Raw genomic sequence first — 12224 nt, 5'->3', positions numbered from 1 at the left:
TTATACAAAACAATAAAAATAATAAGGTACAAGGTACTTCCGCTCCATGCATAACAATTACAATCGGTTGATATCTATTGCTGTTGGGAGAACTCCACCACAATGGCGAATCATTTGCTGTACAAGTCTGTTAATTTCCTCTTGAGTTCTTGCCCTTGACACTGCATCTTCTGACCCAAGTGCTCTTCTCAGTAATCCGATCTGCTTCGTAATGCTTTTCACCTGAAACAACATACATACATTCATACATCCTCATCATCAAACGACCACACACATTCAATATCCATACCAAATCAAATATCATAGTAACCGAATCACTCAACCTTTCTATAAGGCCATCGTTTTAATTTTGCCCTGCGGCATATTTTCTTCACCACCGTCGGGCATAAACTCACTTGTCTCGATGCTTCCTCAATTGGTAGATGAAAGTAATCGCTGAAATCACTCAATTCCATCCTCCCTGCTCTCTCCCTCTACCCAAAGACAATCAAAGTCAGTAAATAGATTTTCAAAAAAGGAATAAAACAAACACTTCTTTAAAGAATAAAAAGTATAACCTGTGACGCCAGCGAAATTTTAGTACCCGTTCCATTCTCAGCCTCTTGCTCCATCTCATTTGCTACAAACATAACCATTGAAATCAGCATAATACATATTTTGATACTGTTTTTAAATTATAAACCAACCTGAATTATTAGGATTCAAATCGATGCATTCATCACTTAAATCTTCAGTCCAGTCCAGTCCCGTGCAGAGGGCCTCATAATAGGTAGACAATGGATCTTGCATAATAACGTACCCTGATGAAGCTTGCTGTGCGCAGTAATTTATTAGGAAAGTCCTAATTTCATCTGGGTTTCTGTAGCAAAAGCTGAAAAAAGAAAGCAAGGAAGATTTAGAAATAAACACTAAAATACCAATAGCCAACACCTTTGAATGCAAGAAATTTATTTAGATACCTGAATTTAATTATTATTAAACTAAAAAATAACAATAAAATTTTGTTTTAGATAAAAGCGCTCGAGTTATGATACTGTGACAGTTGAACTCGTCGAGCGACATGACATGCAAATACGGTTGAAGAAAAAGTGGTACCAAAAATTCGAAGTTAAATTAGAACGTACTCAATCATTTCATATTGAACGTTATTAGGACCAGCACCGGTGATATTTTGACGGTGAATTGCATGGGTAATCAAGCCGAGCGTTCCATGAATCTCAAGCTTTTGAAAATTTGTACCTAAGATACATCAAATTTAAGAGAATGAAAAGAGTAAAAATTATGGTGAAATGTATTAAATTTGATCATGCAATTCAAAACGTGCTTACCATTGGTGTGAATTATTTCTCTCAAAACATGACAGCAACTGCAAAAGAATGGGGCTGGTGATTGGGGCCAATGCGAAAGTGGTAACACTTCGTTGAACTCCAAAGTCTCATTTTCAGGGTCATGCAACGATGGACCCTCTAGAAAGTTCCCTGTTCCTCCATTATTGTGCATGAAGTGATCTTGGACCATTGGATCCATAAAGGGAACGTTACCTTGTTGGATGATGGGATCCGCAAAGGGAAGATTACCCTGTGGGATGATTGGGTCCATAAAGGGTTCAAGTCCATAAGGAGTATTTTGTTGTTGGGACAGTGAATTGGGTGCATCATTTGTAGTAAAGTGGGCAAGTGTGGCGTTGCTCCAATCGAAAATGTTGGTGTCATGAGACGGAACAAACCCCGCGTTATCCATCACCACACCTCCAAAACTTGTTGCGGTTTGGGGCGGTGAAAATGGAAATGCGTGTGTGTGTGGTGATGGGAGTAGCGGCGCCAAAGAGACAGCGCCGCCACGATTCGTTGGTGATTTGAGACAACGATAAAAACTGTGAAAGGCATGTCGGAATGGATCATATATATACACAAGGGAGAAAGAGGCGCGAGTGGCAGTTATCGACCGTTGGAATATTTGAAGTCGGTTCGGTTGGGCTTTTCAACGGACATGATGAAGTCACACTTTTTAGGAAGAATTTGATTTGCACCAAACACGCCCTTAGTCCTGAACCAGGATGGGAGGTGAGTTAGTCCATTTTCGAAGGTGGCACGCGGAGAAGTTCATGAAGGGTCGCTAGGACAAACAAGATTGCGTTTCCGAGTGGCAGAAGTACAAAGCCTGCTTTCTGTAGGTCCTGGTTACTTTTGTGCTTCTGACCTATGGAGGGTTTCTTGAAAATTATTGTTACTTTTGGCAGGAACATTTGGAATTCCCTGGAAATGCATGCACACTTGAAGTTGTGGGTTATGTTACAAGTGAGGGTTGAAAGTCATTTTCTTTACTATCATTAGCATCTATTAATTTCCACTAATTGAACTGGATATGCAAAATTTAGCAAACCTGATATGGTTGTCTACTTTGCGAATGAACTCGTAGAATCATTTAAAAATGGATTAGTGATTTCATATCCAGCATTATTGCATGGTCAGGAAATGGAAGTGAAAAATAATTTTCATAATTTCAATTTGTGCATACCGTGTGTTATTTAAAACTGATATGGAGTTGTGTCTTATTTGAGCTTAAAAAATGTTCCATATGTGTTATCCAATGTGGTTATACGGAATCCAAGATTGTAATGATTCATGCCTATCAGTAGCAAAAGAGAGGCACATGGCGATTATTCATTTTTCTGTAACAAAGGTGCGTATAAGGAAATTGCATCACATTACCCATATGATCAAATTACACATCACAACCAAAAGCATAGGCGGAAAGATACAAACTATTGGCATACTCAAAATACGAGAACATATATAGCTAGCTGCCATTGCCCTTGCATTGCGCACGTATGTGGGAGTCAGTGTCATCAGTCATCCGTGTGTTCATCAATGGGAGATTCCAGAGACACAGAGAAAGCCTAGGAAGTTCCAGCATGTTCGCTTCATAATTCCCAAATTTCTAGTAGGCTCCATAAAAGAAAAATATGTCTGGCCCCATGTAAAAAGGGTCCCACAAAGAGTGCTTCCCGTCATCCCATTTTAGGGTCCCATTCACCATTCTCCAATTTGCCCTTTACACAAAAGCCTCAAATCAAATAGACGATAATTCCGTACATAAGGGTCATAAAATTCCGCACTTTTAATGATCCACCACTTGATTTATACTATTAATGAGACTTCATAAACAAAGGTGGAAATGCATATCATACTAGTGAAGTTTTAGTGCTTCTGTTTTTGTAGTACTTCCTTTAATTTTTTTATTTAATAACTTTGATTCCGTTAAATTTCATTTAGTTCCATCTTTATTTTATCAATGTTTACAATGAAAACAGCATTTCATTAATTTCCACTCCTTTTCTCATTTCATCTCCTTCGTTCAATCTAAAGATAACCTTTAAAACAATAATTCACTTATTTAATCAAAGCAACTTTCAAGTATTACAGATCTTAAAATCCAAAATCCAAAAATATACACAAAGGTAAAATCGTGATTAGTTTTTTACTCCATTAGGGGGTCAATGCCCCAACCAAAAACTTTTTCGATTATACAATTCCAGACTGAACAATTAACAAATGAAAAGGATGCTAAACCGTTGATCATAATACACTCAAATACTATTACTAAGTGGGGATCGTCCTCCATGAATTTAGAAACCATTTTATTCATTTTTTTTTAACTATTTTATTTTCCCGAGCATAGGTAAAAAAAATGACAGCGTTCTGTCTAGACGATGTTCCACACTACTTGAGAAGATGCATCATTATACGTGACTAGCAAAAGATGCACAAAGCCAAGGTACAGTCAAAGCTAGAAAGCACGACACAAACGAACTGAGGAAATTAAAGTAAAATTCATAACAAAGTATGCATTATATCAGAGATCGTACTACAACCAAAGGCATGGAAGGAAAGGAAAAAAAACAATGCCACAAAAACAAAACACGAAACCAGAGATAGCTTCTCTGCTCACGTTGGTTGCAGTGTAATTCAAATTCCACAATCTCAAGCAACCTTAACCTCAACAGTCTTGGGCTTCTTAGGCTCAGGTGGAGGCAACTTGTTAACAGTAACAGTAAGCACACCGTCTTGGCAGGTAGCAGAGATGGCATCAGTGTTAGCATTCTCAGGAAGCACAAACTTGCGCATGAACTTACCAACCCTTCTCTCCATCCTCAAATACTTAGACCCTTCTTTCTCTTCTTCCCTCTTCCTCTCACCGCTTATAAGAAGCACGTTGTCGTCTTCGACCTGAACCTTGATGTCCCCAGATTTCAACCCGGGCATGTCGATCACGAACACGTAAGAGTTGGGGTACTCCTTGACGTCAGCAGGAGTAGCCGCCATTGCCTTTGCATCGCGCACGTATGCTCTGGTGGGAGCATGAGAGCTCTTCTCAGTGTCATCTGACATATCCATCATGTGTTGCAGAGTCTGGAGTAATGGAGCGTCCAAACCCATCAACCTCAAATCCATTTCCTTCTTTTCTTCTCTTTCGGAGACTAGCGTGTGTAATGTGATTTGTTTTTGATAGCTTCGATTCGGTGCTTAGATGTGTATGAGTTTTAAGAATTTATAAAGGTGAGAGATCGAGGAATAGAATGGGAGCTTCCAGAGTTACAAAGAATGTCTAGTATGTTCCACAATCTTCGTTTTCTAATTCCAATAATACTTCTTTCTTTGTTTTTTTTTCAAAATCCCGGTAACGGTTCTAGTAGGCTCCAGAACTGTCGCTGGTTTTGCTTTTCATTTTCCTTTTTTGTCCAAAATTTTTTACTCTTTTTGTTGGGCCTATTTAGATTGTTCGATCTGAAAAATTGCCTCACAAAATATGTAAGGCCTGAATCTGAAAATACAGGCCCCAAGCAAGACCACAAGTAGAACTATGGGCATTGTCCTACCCACTCCTAGGAATGTTAGGCCCAACGGGTGGACAGGGCTAAAAGTACTGCATCCACTGGCCCGTTTGATCAATAAGCCCGTCAGCCCATTTTTAAAAATAAAATATAATTATTTATTAATATAAAATATTACTAAATATATACTTTTTTTTAATCTATTTTTATGTTAATTTGGGTGAATCGGCTAGAAAATTTATTTAACTCACTTTAAAGGGCGAGCTGGGCCATTTTCTGGCAGGCTATTACCAGATTACGACTAAATGAATAGTCCTTCTCCAGTAGACCTAGAAAAATTAAATAATTTTTAGTCTGCGGAGATTAGTAACAATTAACACGGGAATAGATAATGATTGTAAAGGATTAAGGCATTCGAAACATATCATATTTATTTCCGTCTAATAGAGAAACGAGTTGGAGCAACAGTTACATTACTGAATAAACGTGAAAAACAGAGAGTAGGGTGTACAAGTTGTAGCACGTATCAGACATGTACGAAACGAAGAATGAAAATACATCAACACAATGACACGACGATGATACAGACATAAGGATAAGGAGAAACAGCTGAGCTGGCACAACGGAAATCACTCCTGGGGCTGGGGGTCTTGTCCTCCATCTTGGGTTGGTGCATGGGGCTGAGGCACGGGCTGGTTTTGGGCTTCGGGGGAAGTGACTTGGACCTGAATGATCTTGGGCTTCTTGGGCTCGGGAGGGGGTTTCTTATGGACAGTGACAGTGAGAACACCATCGAGATAGCATGCAGAGATTTCATCAGGGTTGGCATTGCAAGGAAGCTCGAACTTCTTCAGGAACTTCCCTTGTCTCCTTTCCATTCGAAGGTACTTGACGCCATCTTTGTGGTCTTTATCTTTGTCCCTTCTCCTCTCTCCACTCACCACCAGCGCGTCGTCCTCCACGTGAACCTTTATTTGATCGGATTTCAGCCCCGGCATGTCCACCACGAACTTGTACGCGTCTGGGTAGTCAAGTATGTCCGCCAGCGTGCTCGCCATCGCCTTTGAGTCTCGAACGTAGGTTCGAGACGGCGCGTGGTGTGACTTGGCGTCAGTTTCATCGGAGAAATCAACGTGGTCGAGCAGGAAATCCAACAGAGCAGGGTCCAACCCAATGCCCCTCAAATCCATTTTTGGTTCTGAAAACGCCTTTTTTCTCGAGTTATAGATATAGAGAGGTGAATTACGTGAGGTGGCAATGACATTGTATTGAATGCAAAGCTGGATTTCCACGTGTCGTAGATGAGGATGGTGCTGTATCGGTGGCTTTAGCTGGAATCAGTGATACGTGGTTCTTCCCAAGGATGCCTCAGTTCTACGTGCCTCCCCCTTTCATACCATACTCAGACGTGGCACCCTCTGCCTTTTCTTTTGCTTTCCAAAACCAGGTTTTATTTTCACTTTAAATGTTTTTAACGTTTTTATTATTACATCATTTATTTTGTTTTATATTTTGGTATTTTGGTAACAAGTGCCGCCACATGTTGATTAGAAAAATTAAAACAAATTTTTTTATTTAAAATTATGTTATATTACATTAAAAATTATACAATAATATTTATCAAAAATTCTTTAATACACGATGAAATACTTGATACATGTTTCGATAGTGTTCTTCATTTTCTTTCTAAACATCGTTATTCATATTTTTAATCTCTATTATTTTTTTTTCTCATCGTTATCCATAATACCAGATACTTTCTGCAATTATCATATTGTTGCGTTTGGCGAGGCCGAGAAGGATAAGAAACAAGGAATTTAAAACAAAAACGTAAAACTCACAAGTCATTTTATTAAAGAACACGCATATCATTAACCAACAAGTATCCACATAAAGCATAATCACCACGTCAACCATTTAACGTAACATGTGACACCACAAATAAAATGATGGTCAGAAAAAAATGTTAAGCAACTTTGACCTCAATGGTCTTTGCTCTCTTAGGCTCCGGTGGTGGAAGCTTCTCGACGGTGACAGTGAGTACTCCGTCCTGAGAAACTGCAGATATTTTATCCATGTTGGCATTATCAGGGAGAGTGAACTTTCTCATGAACTTTCCAACCCTTCTCTCCATGGTCAAGTACTTCACACCACCGTCCTTGTTCTCTTCGTTACGCTTTCTCTCCCCAGTAACTACTAAAACGTTGTCGTTCTCGACCTGCACGTTGATCTCTTCGGCCTTGATTCCCGGCATGTCCACCGCGAACACGTAGCGATCTGGGTACTCCGCCACGTCAGCTGGTGTCGCCGCCATGGCTTTGGCATCTCGGACGTAAGCTCTCGACGGGTTGCTCTTTCCTTTCTCTTTCTCCAGTTCAGGTTCATCTGCGAAATCCAGCATGTCTTCGAGGATGGAAAATAGAGGAGAATTCAAACCCACGTTCCTCAAGTCCATTCCGTAAATATTTTTGCTGAGTAATTGTTTTGTTTGAGAGATTAAATATAATGTAGTATTTCAGCTGATAAGGTTCAATCAAATGTGATGAATGGAGCAATTGGGTTGGTGAGTATTTATAGGGGCTTGAAGATAACAGTGTACCTGAGTGTTCTGGAATGGGGAGAAAGAGTGGGGTCTAGAATTGTCTGGTGAAGAAGGCTGTTGAAGCTTCTGGGTATCTCGTTTCTTTTCCAAATCTTAACCAATTAACAATAAATTCATCCACATTTTATTTACCTGTTTTTAATGATTGAAGGCCTCTTTTAGATTCTGTCGAATTTTACAATTGAAGGGATGAAATCTGAAATACCCATTTTGCCACAGCATTGCAAAACTTCGGTTTCCACTGTATAGGGAATGCCCCTCCTTTATTTGGGTCTTGGATGGGTAAAATGGGCTTACGGTATGTCACAATGGACAATTACAGTCCTAAACTTTGGAGCTCAGAAAATGTTTTATGAACACTCCCTTGGATGTATGTATACTCTCGAAATAAATAAATAAATAAATAAAGTGATATGATATTGGCGGAGAAAAGGTTTTATCAATCAGAATTGCTTAGGGCTTTGTTGGATTTAAGAAACAGTACCGAAGAACCCCAAGTGTGTAGGAATTGGCCATCTAAACTAATTAATAAATGATTTAATAAAATAATTGAATGTATATTTTTGTTATTGTGTATTATTATATTTAGAAGGTCATTCATTTCAATATTAATATCAAGTTTATTGTGCCTCAATTAACTTAATTTTTTTATAAAATTAATATTAAATATAATATTTTTAATACTGTTAATAATAAGCTAATCGAATATTATTAAATTTTAATGAATGAGTTACAAGTGATATAATTTAATCTAATGTAAATGTATCGAAGTCTTAAAATCTTCAATTAATATAGTAATTATTTATAATATAAAAAGTGATAAAAAAAATTAGATGGGCCGAAGTTACCTTAAGAATAAAATTTTCTTCCAAAGCAAGAATACTAAAGTGATTTGTTTTATTTTTTAGAATTTTTAATTATTAAAATTTATACTAGTTTAATACTATGGTATTTTCACATTACTATTATTTAGTTGCTTGCTTTATCTCCTAATTATTTAGTCTTTTCACATTATCACTGTTTGTATTATTAAATTTATCAATTTTTATTCAATCTAAAATTTTTTTCTTTCAAACTTACTTTTTGAAATCTTTTCTTAGTTTTTTTTTTTTTTTTTAGATTTGCATCTTTTCAGCTATTTATAGCAAGTTGTATCCTTTTTATTTTATGCAACTATGGTAGGAAGCTTTGTTTATTAGATATTTTTGTTCTAACCTTATGTTCTTCACAATTTTTGAGATTCTGTTTTAATAATCAAAATTTTTAATTTTCTATTTATTTTTATGTTTATTAAAGAATTATTTAATATTTATCTCATAAATTCGAATTTACAATATGACAAAACAGTATTTATCATATACAAAATTCGTCACTTAAATTTTCTAAACCGTAATATCATGCATATACACATACATGTTGTTAAAAAAATGTTTTTTGTATTATTACAAGTGAGTACTTTTTAAGTATTTTTTTTATATTTGAAACATATTTTTAGGATGTATGTCTATAAATTAAATAAAAACAGGTAAAGAATAAAAAACAAATTACTATATCTTTCATATTTTTTTAATAATTATCCTTTTATAAATATAGTATTAAATAAACAAGTATGTGCATTTATCATATTAAAATTGTATGGTAATTTTTAATTTAATTATTAAAATTTAAGGTTGTATGTTGGGAGAAATAAAAATTATTTTAAAATAATAATATACAGTATTAAGTATCAATTTAAAATAATTATAATAACGAAATTTTTTATTATATATGCATTTGTTTCGTACTTGAAATTAAAATTGAGTGTTATGTCATATTTTTGAAGTGATATTTCTAAGCTATAATTTATTTTCAACCAGTACTATGATAATCAAAATTAAATATCGTCAAAAGTTATTAATAATAGAATTTTAAAACTAAAATAATTTTATAATATAAATAAATGAGTAGTAAATAAATATTTATTATTATTAAAATTCATTTTAAGACATGCCGTGAAAAGAAAAACTAGCGCCATGGTAAATAAAACACGAGAGAGGTGTGAGAGAGGTTGGATGATTACATGGGTACTTTTATTCATAGTTTTTTTTTTTTTTTTGTAAACATATATTTGTGTGCAAACTTATATTGTTATTGTTGTTGTTAGCTCCTTAATCAAACAATTATTTTTGAAAAAAAAAAACCTTTGCCGATACTATAATCACATGTAATTAAAATGACAACATTTGATCAAAACAAAGAGCACATCTAGATCAATATATTTTGTTATTAAAATTTCTAAGAAAGTGCTTTAAAATTGTTTAAATTTCAAGAAGGATATTAATGTATAAAACTACAGAGCACCGATGCCTAAACTGCAGCAATGATGATGCGGCTTCGGCCATGGTGCATTGGTCCCCCATCATAATGCGATTGTTTTATCAAAACTTGAGCCTGAAAGGTTAGTTCATTAACATTTTACACACGGCTAAATGGTTAATGGAGGAATAACACTGTCACTTTTGACCTGTGAGTGGGCGAGCAAGCTCATCCACCCCACATATACACCACAAATCAATTCATTTCTCTAACATGTTTCTTTCAGATTGATTTTTTAAAATTTTAGTATTTTTTATAAGTTTTTTTAAAAGGTTATTATGGATAATGAAATTGATAAATAAACAAGGTAATTTCATTTGAGTAGTACTAGGAAAAAATATTCAAAACCGAAAAGTGACCGAGACATGAACGGACACGTGCCTATTTCCTTGATCCGCAAAACCCTCACTCAAATCCATAACCTTGTCCCATTTCTTTCCCAACTTTAGCCCCTCTCTCTCTTAGTCTCTCCCACACACCCCTGTGTTGTGTATCCTATCATCACCCTCTACCCTCTGAAAATTCTCTTCATTCCTTCTTCGCTTGTGCCGCCATTAGGTTTTTAGCTCTTAGCTCTTATCCCACCACACCATAGCCTCAAAGTTGCTTAATTAAGAGATAACAAACCCAAACAACAACATCATGACATCTCTGGTAAGACCTATCCTTCACTCTCACCCATCTTCTCGTGCCAAGAAATGTTTCATTCGTTCACGCTGATCCACGCCTCTTCTCAAATCTCTCTCTACGACACCCCAACCTTCTTCCTTAAGTACCTATAAACTTTACATCTTCAATCCCTGCCTTCTTTTTTTCTTCCATCTTTCGCTGTATTTTTCTTTCTATTAAAAATTTGTCCTTTTTTTAAAACAAAGCCTACCCATCAAAATTCAGAGTGAAAACAAGTTGGTAAGTGGACCCTCCAACGTGATTGTGATCTGTGAAGAAGGGAAAAGAAAGGCGTGTCGTGTAGTGAGGCTAGGTGTTTGTAGTTGATTCCTTTTTTTTTCTTTATTTGGTTTTTGTTTCCTCCAAAGTGGCGAAGATGAGTTTGAGTGCAGCCGAGGATGATTCGGCTTCAGAAATTCACCTACCAGCAGAGATTGATTGGCACATGCTCGATAAGTCCAAGTTTTTCTTCCTAGGCGCCGCCTTATTTTCCGGTGTTTCAGCTGCTCTTTATCCTATGGTCGTGTTGAAAACCCGACAACAAGTTTCTTCGGCACAATTCTCCTGCCTCAACATGTCTAGTGCCATTTTGCGCTACGAAGGCTTCAGAGGCTTCTATAAAGGTTTTGGTACTTCTTTGATGGGAACCATCCCTGCTCGTGCACTTTACATGGCTTCCCTTGAAGTCACAAAAAGCAACGTTGGCACTGCTTTTCTTGGACTAGGGTTTTCAGATACCTCGGCTATTGCAGTGGCTAATGCTGCTGCTGGTGTTACTTCTGCTATGGCTGCACAGTTAGTTTGGACCCCAATTGATGTTGTAAGTCAGAGACTTATGGTTCAAGGTAGTGGTGGAAGCAAAAGTATTCTTGCTAATCTTAATTCTGAGAATTACAGAAATGGCCTCGATGCGTTTAGGAAGATTCTGTGTGCTGATGGACCAAGAGGGTTTTATAGGGGATTTGGGATTTCTATATTGACTTATGCACCATCCAATGCGGTATGGTGGACTTCATACTCTATGGTCCATAGGCTCATATGGGGTGCTTTTGGTTGCTATATGGGTAAGAGGGATGAGAATAATAGTAGTAGTTTGGGTAATGGGTGTGGTGTTTTTAGGCCTGATTCCAAGGCGATGGTGGCAGTGCAAGGTTTGAGTGCGGTTATGGCAAGTGGGGTCTCAGCAATTGTGACAATGCCTCTTGACACGATCAAGACAAGGTTGCAGGTGTTGGATACAGAAGAGAATGGGCGAAGGAGGCCTTTAACTTTTGTGCAAACTGTTAGGAATTTGGTAAAGGAAGGTGGCTTGCTTGCTTGTTACAGAGGATTGGGTCCAAGATGGGCTTCAATGTCAATGTCTGCAACAACTATGATTACTACTTATGAGTTTTTGAAACGTTTGTCTACCAAGAGTCAAGACAAGTTGACCACATGATACGCCAAGCTTATTACAAGATTGTGTAGGAATTAGGATCCTTTCTTTCATTACTTGGATTTTTCTTCGTGAACATTTTTAGTTTGTTACAGTCTACCTCATCAGTCATCGGTTATCACCAATATGATGAATTGATGATGAGCTTGTATATTCAACTCTTGTTCTTCTTCTCTAGGTCATTTACCAAATACAATACCTATAGTTTTTACTTATCGTTTAAGACTTGTCTTTTAGAATTTAGGGGTTATGCTCTTTGTTTACTTAACTTTGGAGGATGGAATGAATGGGGCTCTGGCCCTTGCGGCTCGCAAAGGACGTAGAGACTA

General features: G+C 36.8%; 5 protein-coding genes across 5 annotated transcripts; 1 reads left to right on the top strand and 4 right to left on the bottom strand.

Moving 5' to 3' along the window:
• Positions 1 to 57: 57 nt before the first annotated feature.
• LOC113866242 lies at positions 58 to 1740 on the bottom strand. The gene is made up of 6 exons (XM_027501122.1): positions 1329 to 1740; positions 1125 to 1239; positions 687 to 871; positions 558 to 619; positions 324 to 473; positions 58 to 222 (listed from the first exon to the last, which is right to left on the bottom strand). The coding sequence occupies exons 1-6, from the start codon at positions 1738 to 1740 to the stop codon at positions 58 to 60; spliced, it is 1089 nt and encodes a 362-aa protein (XP_027356923.1).
• Positions 1741 to 3822: 2082 nt separating this feature from the next.
• LOC113865480 (17.9 kDa class II heat shock protein-like) lies at positions 3823 to 4518 on the bottom strand. The gene has a single exon (XM_027500067.1). It carries the CDS (start codon positions 4452 to 4454, stop codon positions 3984 to 3986), a length of 471 nt encoding a protein of 156 aa, XP_027355868.1. The 5' UTR covers positions 4455 to 4518; the 3' UTR covers positions 3823 to 3983.
• A 945-nt stretch (positions 4519 to 5463) lies between these two features.
• On the bottom strand, positions 5464 to 6024 carry LOC113866241 (17.1 kDa class II heat shock protein-like). Its single transcript, XM_027501121.1, has one exon. The coding sequence runs from the start codon at positions 6022 to 6024 to the stop codon at positions 5464 to 5466; it is 561 nt and encodes a 186-aa protein (XP_027356922.1).
• Positions 6025 to 6800: 776 nt separating this feature from the next.
• Positions 6801 to 7289, bottom strand: LOC113865487 (18.8 kDa class II heat shock protein-like). The gene has a single exon (XM_027500076.1). The coding sequence runs from the start codon at positions 7287 to 7289 to the stop codon at positions 6801 to 6803; it is 489 nt and encodes a 162-aa protein (XP_027355877.1).
• A 2251-nt stretch (positions 7290 to 9540) lies between these two features.
• LOC113865807 (solute carrier family 25 member 44-like) lies at positions 9541 to 11966 on the top strand. Its single transcript, XM_027500572.1, has one exon. It carries the CDS (start codon positions 10837 to 10839, stop codon positions 11896 to 11898), a length of 1062 nt encoding a protein of 353 aa, XP_027356373.1. The 5' UTR covers positions 9541 to 10836; the 3' UTR covers positions 11899 to 11966.
• The last annotated feature ends 258 nt before the right edge of the window (positions 11967 to 12224 follow it).

Source organism: Abrus precatorius, unplaced genomic scaffold (assembly GCF_003935025.1).
Source record: "Abrus precatorius isolate BTA unplaced genomic scaffold, Abrus_2018 Scaffold4, whole genome shotgun sequence".
NCBI lineage: Eukaryota > Viridiplantae > Streptophyta > Magnoliopsida > Fabales > Fabaceae > Abrus > Abrus precatorius.
This window is presented reverse-complemented; position numbering and strand designations above follow the sequence as displayed.